The sequence below is a fragment of the Simochromis diagramma genome, unplaced genomic scaffold, assembly GCF_900408965.1.
Source record: "Simochromis diagramma unplaced genomic scaffold, fSimDia1.1 OVJJ01000822.1, whole genome shotgun sequence".
NCBI classification, from domain to species: domain Eukaryota; kingdom Metazoa; phylum Chordata; class Actinopteri; order Cichliformes; family Cichlidae; genus Simochromis; species Simochromis diagramma.
In genome coordinates, this window is record NW_024387520.1 from 1,775,343 (window position 1) to 1,793,416 (window position 18,074).

Genomic DNA, 18,074 nt, shown 5'->3' on the forward strand with positions numbered 1-18,074 from the left:
CCATGCAAATCACTTTCCATGTGAATTGTAGCCTCAGTTTCCTGTTCTTAGCTGACAAGAGTGACAGCCGGTGTGGTCTTCTGCTGCTGAATCTCACCTGCTTCAACATTGTGTGTTCAGATATGCTCTTTTGCATACTTTGTATCGTGGCTAATTCAGGACCAGACACACAAAATGTTACAGTTCTATTAAAGAATTTGTTACAGGCTGAATAAAGTCAGACATGAGCAGGATTTGTTCCAACAATTTTTAATTCTTGTGCTCTTCTTGAATAGATTGCATGGTCCACAGCTCAAAATAATCCTTGTTTTATAATGGGCCTTCATGCCCAGCCCCTCAATTTGTCACTGTTTGTAAAGAAGCTGTTTTAGCTCTCCTCCATTTTATGCCAGCTTTCTTTTGATTGGCTTCTGCTTACAAACAGAGGGTTTGAACAGTAAGTGGGTGGGGCTTCTGTCCCATACATCTGGAACTGACCAAATTAAGGTTCTCTGATGGTCTTAGTTTAGGGCAGTCTGATGCCTGAGGTTCTAGCTCACTGGAAAACTCTGAAACTTGGTTGATGTTTAATATGAAAACCCATCATTGTCACCATATATAATTAAGTAAAAGTACAACAGGTCCATTAAAAAAAAAAAAAAAAAAAAAAAAAACAACTTGTCATATGAATGACAACAGTCAATAAAAAATGTCCTATATCCATCTCCTGCCTCAGCTCTGAGTTTCCTTCAGTATAATCTCCAAATCAGGGCTGTGTGGGTACTGTGGTTCAGGTGACTCTGCCCAGGTAGACTGTGGGAGTCCATTAAGGCTGTTGGAAGGAAATGTGATGACTGCTGTGTCATTGAAGACGTCTATCAGATGAGATGGGCATGCAAGCTTTCTCTCCACACTAAAATCCACAGCCTTACTGATGTAGCTGTAGTCTCGCGTAAACTCTTTCTCGATCGTTCTGTTGGGGAAACAGACAGATGTCAACTTCATCTCCACTGCTCTTGCTTAAACGTTTACTCCATCGTCTACGTGTCGTCTCATACAAACCTATCCCTCATCCCACTGAAGCTGTTTCCGATGATTATCATCAGAGGGAGACCCCGTGCACTCCAGTTCTTCCACAGAAGGTTGTTGTAGAGGGCTTTCCCACAATGCATCAGGTAAAAAAATGTGGGTTTTTCTACCAAACGTTTCCCCTCCTGAACAATACAGACACAGAGGATCACACACTGTTTGCACAGTCTACTCCCCTAAACAATTTTGTAGTCCCCATTTTCAATATAAAATGGATAATAAATAATAATATAGTTGACATTTGGAAGAACTGTAAAGTTTTATGTACTATATGACACAGTTCTCTTTAGTATATGCCTATTAACAGTGTTTCACTTAATTACCAGGACATGAGGGAGCAACAACTGACCTCATTTTCTGAGAGTACAGTCAGACCCAGGTCTCTCAAAACATCTCTCTCTCCAGAAGAGAAGACTGGATCATAGACTGAGCAGTCCTTTAGAGGAATCTGAAGATATTAACAGGGAGACACAGAATATGTATAACAAGCAGGGTCTGGTGTGAGTGTTTGTCAACTAACTGATGATGAAGCCTCCCCTGACCTGTCCTACTTCCAGTAGAAGAAGCAACATGGCAAGCTGGTAGCGGGCTGAGACACAGGAGGCAAACGGACCGAGGCCATAACACACACACTCCAGCTGCTGGCATGTCCTGGGGATCCGCTCCGACTGGTCCTCAGCGTCCTTGTCCGCTGGAGATTTGGAAAGAGGTGCTGATGCCGCCACCAAGAGCTGCTCTAAAGGCAGAAACACAATAACACACACAGCTGCAAGCCAGATGCTTGGTGGTAACCCCAACTTTCAAAGAAAAACCTACCCTTCCAATCGTGCCAAAACTCTTCGCATCTTAGTTCAGACCTGCAGAGGTAAAATAAAAGCAGAGTTATGGGACTGTGGTGAAGATGAGACGTCCGAGGTGTTGCTGCTGAGCTATACTTGAATTTCATACATGGTGTCTCTGATGCGTTTAACAGTTTTCCCGACGTCCAGCGACTCCTGGCCGCATGCTGCAGACACCTGAAGAGACTTTGAGCTCCTCGACGCACCTTTTCGTCGCCGAGCCACCTGCCACTCCCCTCCGGTGTCCGACATTTATGCTAACTTAGCACCAATACCCCTGCATATCATTTTTTTTTTTTAAATCGTCCAATTATCAAAGGACAAAACGCATTTTTTTTCCTTCAGTAGACAAGTGACCAACATGTGGGAATATTTTGGGTGTAACACGCGTTTCCTCTTCCTGCGTTACGCCAAATTTGTAGTCCATCAAATAACATCCACCTGGTGGTGGTGTACGGTCATTAAATTACTATAGAAATAATGCACAGCTCGGTTGATTTAAAGAAACTGCGATATTTATTTTTATTTTTAAATATACTATTACTATATATAATTATGTATATTATTGTAAAGCAAACTAGAAATTGCCCCGTTGTTTTTAGCTAATTTTGTTTATTAATTCATTCTCATATAGGACTTTGCAGTGTGGTTTTATGTATTTTTGTATGTACTTATTTAATATTTTATTTAACCAGTGTATCCCAAATTACAGATCATGATTCACTTTTATAGTGAAGTCACTGCGACTTTTATCTTTAATAATTTTTAGGTATTCATGTTCAAACATTGCCTCAAATTACTACGAAATAAAATAAAATTCTGAAAGTGGGTAGGCACATTTTTTTCTAACTAAATAAACAAATAAATACATTTTGAAATGCATTTGATATATTTAACATATGAAGCTTTTTTAAACTAATAGTATGATGTAATATGAATTTCTATTAACCTGGGGAAAAAACAAAACTGAGTTTTATATACCGTGTTTTTATTATTATTATTATTATTATTATTATTATTATTATTATTATTATTATTATCTTTGCCCTTTCTACGCCAACAGTCATTACTAAGAACCAACGAAATATTTTAGAGGGATACAGATTTTGGTGTAACACCATTATACCGGAAGTACTTGTGTTTTCGTGCACTAAACGAAGGAGCGTTAGTGTGGATTACTTCTCATCGTTTTTGAAAGAAAGCATGTCCAATTGATCTCCACGCCGAACTTTATATAACTGTTCAGGTGCGTTAGAGAACATGGTGTTTGCACTGCTCTCAACACTCGAGATTATTACGTATAGCAAGACATTCATGCTGTAGAGGGTAACTAATCTTAGCTATAGCTAGTTATCGTTAGCTTACATTACGTTTTCTCCACAGAGATGAATTTGTTCGGTGTCGTTAGTGTCAACTAGCAAACCAAATATTTGAGATAGTGATGTGTATGTTTAAGACGTTTCTCTATAAAATAAAAATTTACTTTAAATTTATACTGATCTAATTTTTGCGAAACTGTTGCTGATCTGGAATCTGCAGCAATAGAGCCTCAAAGTGTGGACAGGCTGACAGATGAGGTCGGGTAGGATGTTCTCAGATAACGTTGCGGTCTGTAGTTAGAGTAGGGAGCAGGTGAAAGAGCCTGGACTGCTGGAGGTATGCTCTGGAGAACAGAGGACATGTGAGAGGATGAGAGAGAGATGGGTGTAAAAGTAACGACGAGGACGGAGAGTGGTTTGATATGGAATCCAAGATATTGAGCTGCCAGGCAGGAGGAAAAGAGGAAGACCACAGAAGAGATTCATAGAGGAAGTGAAGGAGGACATGTTGCTGTGCTAGAGGAGGATGTTAGGGACAGGGTTAGAGGATCTGCTGTGGCGACCTCTAAAGAGAACAGCTGGAATAAGAAAAATGTTATGTTTTATTATAATGTGTTTGATTTTGTTTTTCCCTGTGCTCTGAGCTACAACTCATTGCTTTAAACAGTAGATTGAGTTTGATCCGTTGCTATGGAGAGGGATGTATTTTATTATTCTGATCCCATGTCCAAGGGCTTTACCTAAACCTTTACACAAGTAGAGGAAATTTATTTGAAATTACTTATGCGGAGTTTTTACATTTCTTTAAATTGTGATTTTGTTCATTATGATCTCCAGAGATGTCCATGTCACACCTATATGGGCGGAGAGATGAGGAGGAGGAGGGTGTTGAGGTTGAGAGCTTTGAGGTGACAGACTGGGACCTGGCCAACGAGTTCAACCCAGACCGCCACAGACACAGGCAGACCAAGGAACAGGCCACTTACGGCATCTGGGCTGACAGGGATTCAGACGAAGATGAGAGGCCTAGCTTTGGTGGCAAGAGGTGAGGCGTGGGTTTGTTTTTGCTGCTGCCCACAGCTTTAAAGTCTGCCATTAGTAGGAGATTGAGTTTGCTGTCTGTGTTTTCATTGCTAGATCTAAAGACTACACTGTCCCAGTGAACTTTGTGAGTGCTGGTCTGCGAAAGACGGCAGCAGAGGAGAAACAGCTGAAAGGGGAAGGAGGCTCTGATGACTCTGATGATGATGGTCCTGCAGCTCCTCCACCTTCTCGTGCACCCAAAAAACTCCAAATGGTAAATTTGGTTATGTGTGATTTGTTTGTGTGTACATTGCAGATAAATATCTCAAAGAAGTTTATAGGAACAATTATATGCTGAATTGTTTTGCTAGGGTAATTTCCGTGGGAATCAGTCACAGAGGTTTGCAGGTGGCATACAGTCTGGACACGGCATTGGCAGCTGGGAGAAACACACTAGGGGAATTGGGCAGAAACTACTGCAAAAAATGGGCTACCAACCAGGAAAAGGCCTGGGAAAGAATGCTCAAGGTAGGGTAGGAAAGGCTGAGAAGGCCACATTAATGAAGTATTTAAGAGTATTGTGTGTATTTCAGAGCTGATCTATTTTGTTTTTCCACACTCTCATTTGCTGCAGGTATTGTAAACCCTATTGAAGCAAAGGTTCGTAAGGGAAAGGGGGCAGTCGGAGCCTATGGAAATGAGCGAACCCAGCAGTCTCTCCAAGATTTTCCTGTGGTGGACTCTGATGAAGAGGAGGAAAAGGTACAGTGTGCACATAAATGCGCTTTTCCTTTTTCTATGTGTAAGCAGATGTTGAATTGTAGAGTCATTTTTTTACATTAATCTAAATTCGTGCTGATGTAGGAGTTCCAGAAGGAGCTGGGCCAGTGGCGTAAGGATCCTGCAGGGTCGGCAGGAAAGAAGAAACCGAAGTACTCCTACAGAACTGCAGATGAGCTCAGAGCTAAAGGCAAAGTGGCGGGGCGGGCTACAGCGGCATCTGCTGGGGAGCTGGCACAGGTCAAGGTATTAGTGCTTTTTTTGTCCTTTCTCAGAGGTGTGTTATAAGGGCACTGTGGCTTGGCTGTATTTTTACAACAAACTTTAGCAGCTAAAGTTAATTGTAGTCAGTATTAGACTCTATGGGTGAAGTTGTTTGGTGTATCTATATAAGCACATGCACTCTGCTATTATTGTTTGTTTTTAACCTTTTTTACCCCATACCTGCCCCTGGTGCCTAGGTGATAGACATGACTGGAAGAGAGCAGAAGGTGTACTACAGTTACAGTCAGATATCCAACAAGCACAGTGTTCCTGATGAAGGTCCACCAAGCATGTCTACTCGGGATCAGAAGGGATCATGCTTTGCGCTCCCAGAGCTTGAACATAACCTTCAGCTGTTGATAGACCTTACAGAACAGGACATATTACAGGTATGAGGATACTAAAATTGTTTTTCCAAATATATTTGGCTATAACTAAGATAATGCCTCCTTATTAGATCAGCAAACTGGGGCTTCCTTTATAATTTAGCAGATTTTTACTATTTTTTTTTTTTAATCTCTTTCTTTTTTCATATAACCCCGGTATAGTCTGCCAGACGTCTGCAGCATGAAAAAGATGTTGTTGTTTCTCTGAGCCACGAGTCAAGAGCCTTGCAGAACAGACTGGATACGGAGCAAGATGCCATCCAGAGAATGGAAGCTGTGCTGGCATTAGTGGAGCGTTTTCCATCTGGGGAGACACCACCAGGGGAGGGTCCTACTCTGCAGGTGCATATAAAAAGAGAATGGACTGAGCACCTACACCTTTTTAGAATTTTGTATTAGGTGTAAAGTTTCAAAGCAGTCTTCTGTCAGAAAATCATTTAAAAACCGGAGAATAAAACAACATAAAAACATGTGCAAAAATTGTGAAACAGAGACAAAGTGAGAACAGGATGGAAACTGAGTGCTTGCTCAGTTTTCATGTAATCATTTTAGTAATTTTCGGTTCTTCTCTTTGTTCAGGAGTGTGCTCGCATCTTTGAGACCTTGCAAACAGATTATTATGAAGAATACAAGATGATGGGTTTAGCAGACCTTGCTGTAGCTGTTGTTCATCCGTTACTTAAAGAGAAACTTCATTTCTGGGACCCCCTGAAGGTACATTTTTGCGAGTATATCTTTTAAGATAACTGCATCCTTTTTACATGTTAATAATTCTCTACCACATTTTAATTATTATTTCAGGACAGCTCTTACTGTCTGGAAGATATTGGTCAGTGGAGAGCAATCCTTGAATCTCGGGATATGCACTCCAGTGGCCCAGATTCAAATATGGATCCTTATCACAGGTAAATTTGAACACACAAACATATATTAGGTTGTGCTTTGTGTATTTATGTGAATAAATGTTGGTTATATGTGATCCAGCCTTTTTTTTTTAACTACATGTGTCTGTAAAATGCGTGTGGTCTTTGTGTTTCAGACTCTTATGGGAAGTGTGGATCCCAGTGATGCGGACTTGCGTGTCAGGCTGGCAGCCTCGTATGGTCGGGCCGATGGTGGACTGTGTAGAAGTGTGGGCTCCTCTTCTGCCCCTGTGGATACTGGATCACCTGTTGGAGCAGCTGATCTTACCCAGATTACAGCGAGAGGCAAGTCACACACGCTGATAAAGAGAAATATTTTTGATTTGCTCCCATTATTTGTGAGTGAAAAACTGTTTACTATATGCTATACTGACCTTATGCCTCCATCAGTATCAAAGGCAGTTTTGTCACATGTAAACTTCTCTCTTTGTTCCCTGTTTAACAGGTAGATAACTGGAACCCTTTAACTGACACGGTGCCTATCCACTCCTGGATCCACCCTTGGCTGCCTCTGCTCCAGTCACGTCTAGAGCCTCTTTATCCGCCAATTAGGAGCAAACTGTCCAACGCCTTGCAGCGCTGGCATCCCAGCGACGCCTCAGCTCGCCTCATCCTACAGCCGTGGAAAGATGTATTCACACCAGGTGCATGGGAGGCCTTCATGGTGAAAAACATCATCCCTAAACTAGGTATGTCTTCATCTGTGATGACATCATGTGTGTGCTGGGAGGAAAATCGAAGGAGATGAGCCAACCTCTTATTAAAGTCAAGCCTTGCCTCATTAATTAGGTTTAGGCACAGGTGTAAGAAGTCAGAAGTACAGTTACCCTATTTATTTGACTAGAGTGGATGTTTTAATTGTGACATTCAAAAGATGGGGATTTATAACATATACACTCAGTTTAGACCTGGTAAATACAATAAACAACTGAACAGAAGCTATAAATCGACAGGAAACTGCACCAGTGTGCCAAAGACATGAATGAAAATGAACCCCTCCACGTTTCCATTCTCAAGTAGCCCCACTGATATCTCTTCATGCAACTGCTGATCTTTCTCTCTGCAGCTTTGTGTCTGGAAGAGCTGGTTATCAACCCTCACCAGCAGCAGATGGAGCCATTTCACTGGGTCTTGGACTGGGAGGGCATGCTGTCCCCCTCTAGCCTCGTGTCACTGCTTGACAAAAACTTTTTCACGAAATGGTTACAGGTCAGTGAATTAAAATGTACTCAGAACTGAGCATTTTGGTGTTTCATATAATTGCTTTTTGGATTTTATACCTTTTGGGGTTTTTTTTTTTTTTTTTTGCTTTTTGTGGATTATAGGTCCTGTGTTCATGGCTGAGCAACAGTCCCAACTATGAGGAAATCACAAAGTGGTACCTCGGCTGGAAAAGCATGTTTAGTGACGTCTTGTTGGCCCAGCCCCTCATTAAAGAGAAATTCAATGAGGCTTTGGACATCATGAACCGTGCGGTCTCTTCAGGCATAGGTTCGTACTCCACAGTCTGAAGATGTATAATAAACACACAAAAATGAGTATTACTTAAAGTATAACTTTCTTTTTTTCGTGTAATTTCAGGCGGTTATATGCAACCTGGAGCGAGGGAGAACATTGCATATCTCACACAGACAGAGAGACGCAAGGACTTCCAGTATGAAGCCATGCAGGAGCGCAGGGACGCCGAGAGCGTGGCCCACAGAGGGATCAGCGCCGGTGTGCCGACTAACTTTAAGGATCTCATCCAGGCCAAGGCGGAGGAGAACAACATCGTTTTCATGCCCTTAGTGGCTAAACGACATGAGGGAAAACAGCTGTACACATTTGGGCGTATTGTTATCTACATAGATCGAGGGGTGGTGTTTGTGCAAGGAGAGAAGACTTGGGTGCCCACATCTCTGCAGAGTCTGATCGATATGGCAAAGTGAGCGTGGACTGACATATTTAGGTCTGACAAGTGTAAGGAAAACAGGAAATATTTTTTTTGTTTTTAAGTAACTTCTCTATCATATGTGTCTTTCTAAAGTTTTAAGAGGTCAGAATTGTGAATAAATAACTTTTGAATGCATGCTGACTCTCTTTATTGCTGAAAAATGAATTTGAAATAAGTGCTGTACTTGTACAGTGAAAAGTACATATGTTTTCACATATTGCACATTTTTATACAAAAGCTGCTTAAGGGCCACAGTCATTATAATGTCCTCTTGATACACATACAAAAACAGTGCTTACCTTCAATGTTTCTATTGTAACATCAACGGTTAAGTAATTGGAGTACATTTTCGGTGTTGTTCATTTTTCATTTTGTCTGTGACAGCGTATTGGTCTGTGTGGAAGTAGTCTCACAAGAAAAGTGTCTCCTAAAAGAAACCCCTGCTGAACCTTAACAGACAGAAAAGCAGCTTAGCTGATCATAGTTTTCAACATTTAATGGTTTTAATAGAAAAAGGAATGCTTTGAAAAATAAGACTTGCAAAAAAAAATAGTTTTAGCTTTCATTTATGTGGATAAGAACAAATAAACTTGCAGCATATTCGTCCATGATATGATTGTTAGCAAACCCTTAGCTTGCAGTTTTAAGGTTAAGTTTTTAGAGTACCTTTAAGCATTATTCAACAGATTGAAACCCTATTTGTGTACGTTAACAATGCGATACAAACGATAACAGGAAGGTGGCACTGCAGCTGTTGCTGCTTCCTCCTGTTTGAGGTGTTTTGGTACGTCAGGGCTTCCGTTGGAAGTGGGCGCTTTGCGGTGTGAGCTGCGAGTTAGTTCATTTGTTCGTGATTACCGGTTTTGCACCAAGAAGGTATGTGAATATTCATATATACATATATAGTTGAACATAGCCTGTGGTTTATTTAACGTCTAACATGTTTAATGTGGTTTAATGAGCCGCAAAACTAACGATTGCTATCCAATGAACTACCGTAGCACAGTGCTAACATTAGCCAGCTTGCTAACAGAAAGGTATTCACGGCTTTTAAGGTCATATTTTCCATTGTTATCCAGCTACTCATGTCGTCGGACGCCCTGAAAAAACGAAAGTCCAAGGTTCTCCGCAACGAAGGAGGAACCCCGGAGATGAAGCGGGGTCGAGCAGATGCGGACCAACAGGTAAAGTTGAGGAGAAGATACACGACTCCTCGATCACCTGTGTCATTATCAAAGTGGCTTTGGGCAGTAATGCACGGACGTTAGTATACATTTTAAAATTAAAGTATTTAGACCCTAATGTGCTAAGCAGTGTCTGCCCTTTAAAGTTGATACAGTTAAAGTGGTCCTTTTACACAAATACATCTTCTATCTGAATTAGATTTTCAAATGGAAGGCATAGAGACTGTTGAATCAAACAGCGAGACTCTTGTTTAAAATAAACCTGGGTCATTTTCCCCCAAACCCACGATTTCCAACTTCTAACTTTAATGAGGTTGTTTCCACTTTTGTCGCAAAATTCTGATTTAATACTCTTTCAGTACAGGAGGAAGAAAAGCTCATATACTTTTGAAGTATTTACACTACTTAGTGTAGTGGTGCAGACCAACAGAGAGACGGGGACGCTGGGTTTACATGGAAGCATGTTGGGAAAATGTGAAGAAACGAGCGAAAACGTAAAATGAGCAGCATCTGGCTGACATATCAATGATATGTCTGAGTGTCTAAAAGGAGTCTCACAGGCCTGATTGTACACTTCAAGCCATTTATAATTCTTAACTTGTTAACAACACAAAACTGGAGCATCTGGGTGAAGAGCTACCAGATTTTTTTTTTCTGTAATCTTAAACTTCTTTACACTGATACAATGGGGAGTTTCATTGATTCGGCCCACATAAGATCAAAGTGGGCTTTATGTTGCCCACCATGTAAAATGAGTTTGACACCCCTGTGTTTTCCCTAGAAATTTTAAGTAAAAGTATAACATACCTGCTTCACACTTTAGTCTAACAGTAACAAAAGTATCTTAACCTTGTAACTCTTCGGGAGCTGCACAGTGTTGTTGCATAATAAAAGTGAAATTGAAAAATATTTTCTACATGGGGTGTTCAAACTTTTTAATCACTTGCTAAAAGCTCCTTTTACCAGCATGTACCCGAATTAGTAATTTTCTTCCACAGTTTGCTTTTCCTGTTAAACAGAACACAACTAACAAGTGTAGGTAGCATTGTTTGTTTGAGTCACTCGTTTATCTTTGGGCCGCACCTCACCAGCTGCTAGCATCTCCTCCTCACATGCCTTTGTAGACTGGTTGTGCTCCATGATGTGTTTTTGCCTCAACCTTAATGGAAACAGCGAGTTTTTAAACTGCAGTTAAAATGATCCAGGAGGTCAGTTCCAGCTGAAGAGGTATATTCTGCCTGTGTGTTTTATAATGTGGATCGTACATTTTATCCTTAGAAATTTAGAGTTCACTCAACAGCTTTCAGCAATTTATAATGCTGTCTTTGTTCTGGATCTATACTGAAATACCTTTGAATGATTAGCAGTTTTAAAAAGGTGTTTTATATCCATCCTTTATACTGCAGCTCATCTCATCTCACAGCATATTATAGACCAAAGTATGAAATGCAAAATATATCACCTTTAAGTCATATTTAACTTAGTCACACTTAGACCTCTCAGAGCAGTTAAATAAATGATATCAAGTTTAACCATGACTAATATCTTATACTTATCCATCCTCTTCTGATTAGTGTTATCAACCCCCACCCCCCGTTTGAACCTTGTACTCAATATACATTTATGTCATATATTTACTTACTAATTTATATACTTTTTTGGCCAGGATGTGCGTGTGTATCATGAGGAGGTGGAGCTTGATGGCAGGGACCCTCAGCAGGACTACCTCCAATACAAAGAAACATGTGAGAGTCTGGCTAATCTCATGAGTGAGATCCAAGAGCTTAAGGCCAACGGAGCTAAGGACGGGGTAAGAATGTGTCATTATATGCTGATTTAATGGCAAACGATTCATGTACAGCAGACACCTTACACATAGAGTTTGTAGTATAAGTATATCTAAAGCACCATAATATTTATTGTGTCTTTTCTCAATAATAATGAAGGGTGACTGGTTGTATGTCTCCTCAGTGTGCAGAGGTTGAGAAGAAACGTATGCAGAGCTGCATCCACTTCATGAATCTGAAAAAGCTCAATCGACTTGCTCATATGCGTCTAAAGAAAGGCAGAGACCAGACACACGAGGTAACTCCCACGCAAGTCTCAAGCACTCTCAAGTAAAACCAAGTAACAGCTTAGGTTACTATCACTCTTTCATTCGCTTACTAAAAAAGTGCTGCCTCAAGCCTCCTTTGTGCTGACCTCGAAACCAGAACTGACCACTGAGCACTTTGGTTTCCTTGTAGCACCTAACAGTAGCAGCTGCCTCTGTCAGCGATCAGGGTTTTTATGCCTTTTGGATTTAGTTTGTTAGTCTTAAGACATTTTCAATTAAACTTCAGTATTGTATTATGCATCTAAAAATATTTACTTAGAGTTTGCGCGTCAACTTTAATCTCTCTGTCTCTCCTCAGGCAAAACAGAAAGTCGATGTGCTGCACCTTCAGCTGCAAAATCTGCTGTATGAAGTCATGCATCTTCAGAAGGAGATCAGCAAGTGTCTGGAGTTTAAGTTAGTAATAAAAAAAAAAAAAAAAGATTTCATTTAAAATTGCTCATTGGTTTTCCTAACTTGAACTTACAGAGAATAATTAGAATAGCGTTAGTTGCTTATTAGTTCCCTTGTTTTTAGTTTATACTTAGATTTTCAGAAATGTGTCACAGTAGTAATGAGTACTCGTTTCCACATTCCAGGTCTAAGCATGAAGAAATTGACTTGGTGAGTGAAGAAGAGTTTTACCAGGAGGCACCGCCAGAAATTTCCAGGCCTCAACTCACAAAAAATGACCCCCACCAACTCACACTGGCACGACTGGACTGGGAGCTTGAACAACGGAAGAGGTATTTAAAAAACAAACAAACAAACAAACCACAAGGCAGAGTGAAGGATTTGTGCCTGCACAAAGCGTTTGCAGCATGCTGTGTTTAAAAACGAATTTGCTAATGGATAATAGGGACACTGAACACTTGTTAACAGTCTATTGTTGGATGCAGGTTGGCAGAGAAATACAAGGAATCACTAGCGTCAAAGGAGACAATTCAGAAGAGCATTGAGGTGAAGAAGGAGCATCTGAGAAGCTTGCAGCCAGGTCTTAATGCCATCATGCAGGTATCATTGCTGTGTTAATTCATAGTTTGTAATCTAAAGAAAAGCTTGGTGGTGTTTTGTACTTGTTGAGGTGAATTTTTAACTGCTGTGCCAACAGTTTACACCACGTATGCCTCCTATGTATGCTCACAGGCCTCCCTCCCAGTCCAGGAGTTCCTGTCTATGCCTTTTGAACAGACTCAGAAGCAGACGGAGATTGCCCGCCATCTGCCTCCACCTCTCTATGTCCTGTTTGTTCAAGCAAACGCTTATGGCCAGGCGTGTGGTGAGTAAGGATGAGAGACAATGATGTTTTCCAAGACAAAATATTAGTTTTTCTTTAAAGGATTGAAGTTTGGATCGCTTTGATTTTATTGCAGACAAGAACCTGATTGTCTCAATTAGTGGTGATGTAGATGAGGCCAAAGCCCTGTCCAAACCTCCAGAAGATTCCCAGGGTACAAAGGCACACATTTAATCTATGTATAACACACAGACGACTCATTTTGGGATTCATCAACAAACTTAAAACTGTGTATTCTGGTTTTATTCAGATGATGAGAGTGATTCTGATGCAGAGGAGGAGCAAGAGAAAACTGTGAGTATCTGGCACTGCTTTACTCATGAACGAACACACACACACTCAGGACACTGAGGTCTATTGTTAGTTAGTATACAAATCACTGCTCTGGACACATGAACTGTCTCTGAAGCCATAGCTGTCATGCATTGAGTGGCAGCTATTGATCGGAGTGGCAGTGGGGGTGTTCTGGGAAATATTTACCGAGAATGGCTCTGTGACTGTAACCGGATCTTAGGTTTGTATTTGATTGCAAATGCAGTGTGTATTTCTTTTGTTCTATCTCCATGTTTGAGCTCATCTGGAGCACTGTTTGCTTTTCAGGCTTCCTTTCGGTATTCTTTTTAAATGTGCTTGCAGGGGGCTAAGATTTTAGAGATGCTATGTCACTGGAATTACGTCTTTTATTTATTTATTTATTTATTTATTTATTTTTGTCTTTTTATTCAATTGCTTTTTATTGTCCATTTGACAGAAGAGAAGGCGGCCAACTGCAGGTGGCCAGCTGGATGATAAAAGGCGAGAGATGCTGAAGAGGCACCCTCTGTCCCTAGGCATAGACTTGAAGTGTAAAGGTAACTCTTTCTCTGTGCTTCATGTCCTTGTTGGCAAAAGCATTCTCTGTATTCACACAGCATCCTTCAACCCAAATATTTGCAGCCCCTTTGTGCTCCAACCCTTGTAACTTGACCATATATATATGGTGCTGTGCAACTGTACACCTATCAGATGGCATGTGAAACAAAGCAACTGTGGCTGTGACACGACACCACTTGACCCTTGTGTTCCCTCTGCTGGCGATATATGGAATACAGTGACAGATTATAGGGAGATCTGCATTGCAGGCGTAACTCTACCTAAGGGGGGGTGGAGGGAGGAAGTGAGGGGGAGGCGGAGGGATGGAGGTGAGAAAGATGCTTGCAGCCTTGTAGTTCTGCAGCACCTACAACATCTTGTAAGCAGTTTTTCTCATCACCGCTCTTTGTCTGACTTCTGCTTTTATTTCTGGAGCCCCTCCTTTCCTCAGTTATCCTCACTGCTGCCAGCTGCAGCATTCGGTCTAGTGCAGTAAAAGCAAAAAGTGAGCGGTGTAGGTGTGAGTGAGTGACAGTGTGTCACTGAGTTCACCGTGACTGCAGGGAGTGCAGCGAGAATGATGACCATCGGTGTAGTGGGTATCCCATAGGTGCCATTAGCTGCTGCCATGACCAAGGCCTGTTATTGCTCTATAATGCACTGCAGTGTAATATAAACCCAGAGGAGCTATCACTGGCAGGATTAATGAAAAGATTGAGTAGAGAGAATATAAGATTAAGATAGCAATCCATTAGTGTAACACCATGTGTTGTCATCCTTGTGTCTACAGATGGCAGTGTACTCCATCTTTACTTCTACTACCTGATGAATCTGAACATTATGACTGTCAAGACCAAAGTGTCCACCTCCACCGATCTCAACACGGCCATCAGCGCAGGGTATGTGTGTAAACGTAAGGATTTGGCTCTCTCTCTGACCATGACAGCCTTATAAAAAAACCTAACAATGACTTCTTTTTTTTTCCCCAGGGAGCTCCTGAAGTCAGACACTCTCCTCAGCTGTCTCTACACCAGCGACCAGGGACGAGAAACACCCAATCCAGCTAATCGCTACCAGTTTGATAAAGTCGGGTAAGGAAGTAATGTTCATGGTTGATGTGGTGTGTACTGGATCACAGCTGGCTGAATTAACCTATAAGTTATTTTCAGGATCATTTCCTTTGGCGATTATGTGGAAGAGCTGGGCCATCCCTACATGTGGGTTCAGAATCTCGGAGGACTTCATTTTCCTAGTGACGCTTCGGAGGTGCGTGTGTGCTAACCTCAAGTATACAGCATGTGTTACAACTGTATAATGTTAACTTTTGCTAATTTTTTTTTCATTTAGGGTGTGCGCGTGGGTAGTTCACTGAGTGCGAGCCACATGGAGAACACCATGAAGCTGCTGAGGGGACGAGTCCAGTCCCGCTTGGCTTTGCACAGACAGTTTGCCTCTTTAGGTATGTTATTTGTTTACAACCTTGCACACTGAATCATCCTAATGAAGAGATTGTTAAGTTTGTTTTTGTTCCCGTCATCAGAACACAGCATCATCCCCATCTCCAGCGAGTGTCAGCACCTTTTTCCTGCCAAGATCCTTTCCCGTTTGGCACGTTGGACCACAATCACTTACCAGGAGTACTTGGTAAGTGAAAGCAAATTGTCAAACGATTGTACTCAAATGTAAAGAAAGCATCAGTTAGAAGTGTGACTGATTTTGATATTTCCTTTCTTTTGCAGGAATTTCCATATACACGCCATGTGACTGAAGCTGGGCTGGCAAAGGAGACTGATCTGTACTTTATGGGAGTGGTTGAAAGAGGCACAGGTAAATCCTGTCGCTGACAGCATAACTGAATATTGCTGATGTTTTTTTTTTGTTTGCTTTGAATGTGATTCTATACGCAAACTCATCTGTGTCCCTTTCAGCTCGTCTTAATGCTGCAGTGGTGCTGAGTCCCAGATATCCAGAGATATCTCCTGTCTTCTCCCTCTCTCTGAGCTGGAAGGGAGAGCGCAGCGGACGCACCGACGACAACCTCCGAGTATGAACATTTCAAAACCTCTCAATATGATTGTTTATAAATACAAGTCATTTTTCACGTTTTGACTCCCCTTTTTCACTTTTAAGGCCATGGAGAGCGAAGTTAACGTGTTCAAAAACGAACTACAAGGACCACGTCCTGGGCACCAGCTCCTGACCAATCAGTTTGCACGACTGTGCGTCTGCCTGGATGTTTATTTGGAGACAGAAGGACAAGACGACAGCGTGGAAGGACCGCGAGAGTTCCCCCGTGAGAAGATGTGCCTACGCACTGTCAGGTACAGTTAGAGAAAGAAGTGGGAAACTTTTTGATACATTTGGTGAAAGATTTTTATCTCTGACCACCGGTTTGTCTCTTTCAATTCAGGGGTCCTAATCGTCTGAAGCCGTTCAAGTATAACCATCCTCAGGGTTTCTTCAGTCATCGCTAAAATTTGTGTGCGCATAATTGTGTGTGTGTGTGCGCGTATGTATATAATTCTCCTTCTGTAGTTTATCACTCTTAACTCCCTCAAGATTACCTTTGTGATGCTTTGACACACAAGTATCCTTTTTAAACACTTAATGCCAATTTGAAAATAAAAGAACATCCTATTTTCTGGAATGAGTTTGTCTTTTTTTTGTCTTCCTTCGTTGCATACAGGCTTTGTTGTGCACACAAAATGTTTCTGTTTTATCCCCATTCCTTCCTCTCCACCCTCACCTCTCTGAGTGCTGCTCTATTTATAGGTGTCGTCTGAGCTTGCTGATTATTATGCCATTGTGGTTCAGTGCTGGATATAGCTGAGTCATTTCCACAGAGGATCTCTCGCATTGAATAAAGTATTTGGTCAATTGTCTGCTGTTAACCTTTGACTTCTCATTTATCATCATAGTTTCAGTAAAGAGCAACACGTTTTCATGTAGGATACTGATCCTCAATTTCTGACTTGATGCTAAAGTCAAGGAAAACAGTCATTTAATGATTAGCTAGCTTTAGCTTTATAGAAGAATCTCTCTCCTTTGCTCTTGTGTGTTGCAGCAAAGATCCAGCAGCAGGTAATCGAATCTAGGAATCCAATGCTGCACAGATGCATGGAAATAGATGTCTGTAATTGCAAGAGAAAGGAAGCATTACTTATTGGAAAATGGGCAGTAAATGCTAATGGTTGAGATGAGACTGGTAAATGGTACAAAATGATTCAATAGATTGAGAATACTGTAAAGCTTACCAATAGCACAAACATGAAGCCCAACAGATGAGTGTCTGTTGGCTGTGCAAAGCTATGGGAGCATCTTACAAGCATATTGTTGAGCCAGCCTATCCCCATTTGGAGTTAAGAGTCACCGCTAACCAGTACGAAGTTGTGAGTGATCGTCCATGATGAAATGTGAATACTGAAGTGTTTTCCAGTGTGTCATGGTGAATTGGTTTGCACTGCGAGCTCACTGGGTATGAACGCACCACCCAGCCACTGTGTAGAGCAGGGGTCCCCAATCCCAGTCCACGAGGGCCGGTGTCCCTGCAGGTTTTAGATGTGTCCTTGATCCATCACAGCTGATTTAAATGGATAGATTACGTTCTCAACATGTCTTGAAGTTCTCCAGAGGCCTGGTAATGAACTAATCATGTGATTCAGGTGTGTTAAACCAGGGTGAGATCTAAAACCTGCAGGGACACCGGCCCTTGTGGACTGGGATTGGGGACCCCTGGTGTAGAGTGTGCATGTTCCCCCTGTACTCCAGTTTCATCCAACAGGCCAAAGACATGCACGTTAGGTTAACTTGTGATTCTAAATGGGCCGTAGGTGTGAATGTGTATCTCTGTTCGCCCTGTGAGAGACTGGCAATCTATCCAGGATGTACCTCTCCCGCCTTGTGACAGCTGGGATAGGCTCTGCGACCCCAAAGAGGACGAGCAGTTAAAATTGATGGATCTTATATTGGTTCACTTTTGTTCAGTTTGCACCGAGAGCAGTCACATTTAGCAATGATGTAAATGTTTTGGAAAAAAATAAACTTTACAGAGTACACAATCATCAATAAAACAGTCAATTTCTGTTTAACAACAGATGGCAGTGACAGCAGT

At 41.5% G+C, this 18,074-nt stretch overlaps 3 protein-coding genes across 5 annotated transcripts; 2 read left to right on the forward strand and 1 right to left on the reverse strand.

Annotated features, from left to right (window-relative positions):
- Positions 1–161: 161 nt before the first annotated feature.
- srrd (SRR1 domain containing) lies at positions 162–2,301 on the reverse strand. Of its 2 annotated transcripts, XM_040019411.1 has the most exons (7): positions 2,017–2,301; positions 1,885–1,925; positions 1,740–1,804; positions 1,611–1,709; positions 1,418–1,516; positions 1,042–1,193; positions 162–952 (listed from the first exon to the last, which is right to left on the reverse strand). In XM_040019411.1, exons 1-7 carry the CDS (start codon positions 2,157–2,159, stop codon positions 712–714), a joined length of 840 nt encoding a protein of 279 aa, XP_039875345.1. In that variant the 5' UTR covers positions 2,160–2,301; the 3' UTR covers positions 162–711. The 2 variants fall into 2 exon arrangements, with proteins under 2 accessions (XP_039875345.1, XP_039875344.1); XM_040019410.1 differs by having other exon boundaries at positions 1,611–1,804.
- Positions 2,302–3,019: 718 nt separating this feature from the next.
- On the forward strand, positions 3,020–8,670 carry tfip11 (tuftelin interacting protein 11). Its single transcript, XM_040019644.1, has 15 exons — positions 3,020–3,153; positions 4,064–4,271; positions 4,364–4,523; positions 4,621–4,777; positions 4,884–5,011; positions 5,114–5,275; positions 5,491–5,682; positions 5,842–6,021; positions 6,259–6,393; positions 6,481–6,584; positions 6,719–6,887; positions 7,048–7,291; positions 7,669–7,811; positions 7,928–8,093; positions 8,184–8,670. The coding sequence occupies exons 2-15, from the start codon at positions 4,066–4,068 to the stop codon at positions 8,528–8,530; spliced, it is 2,493 nt and encodes an 830-aa protein (XP_039875578.1). The 5' UTR covers positions 3,020–3,153; positions 4,064–4,065; the 3' UTR covers positions 8,531–8,670.
- A 602-nt stretch (positions 8,671–9,272) lies between these two features.
- thoc5 (THO complex 5) lies at positions 9,273–16,610 on the forward strand. Of its 2 annotated transcripts, XM_040019648.1 has the most exons (20): positions 9,273–9,411; positions 9,615–9,719; positions 11,386–11,529; positions 11,691–11,804; positions 12,134–12,231; positions 12,414–12,560; positions 12,714–12,828; positions 12,961–13,093; positions 13,188–13,265; positions 13,362–13,405; positions 13,863–13,962; positions 14,754–14,862; positions 14,953–15,054; positions 15,133–15,229; positions 15,311–15,422; positions 15,504–15,607; positions 15,703–15,790; positions 15,892–16,007; positions 16,094–16,284; positions 16,374–16,437. In XM_040019648.1, exons 2-20 carry the CDS (start codon positions 9,621–9,623, stop codon positions 16,435–16,437), a joined length of 2,055 nt encoding a protein of 684 aa, XP_039875582.1. In that variant the 5' UTR covers positions 9,273–9,411; positions 9,615–9,620. The 2 variants fall into 2 exon arrangements, with proteins under 2 accessions (XP_039875582.1, XP_039875581.1); XM_040019647.1 differs by lacking the exon at positions 9,273–9,411 and having other exon boundaries at positions 9,621–9,719; positions 16,374–16,610.
- The last annotated feature ends 1,464 nt before the right edge of the window (positions 16,611–18,074 follow it).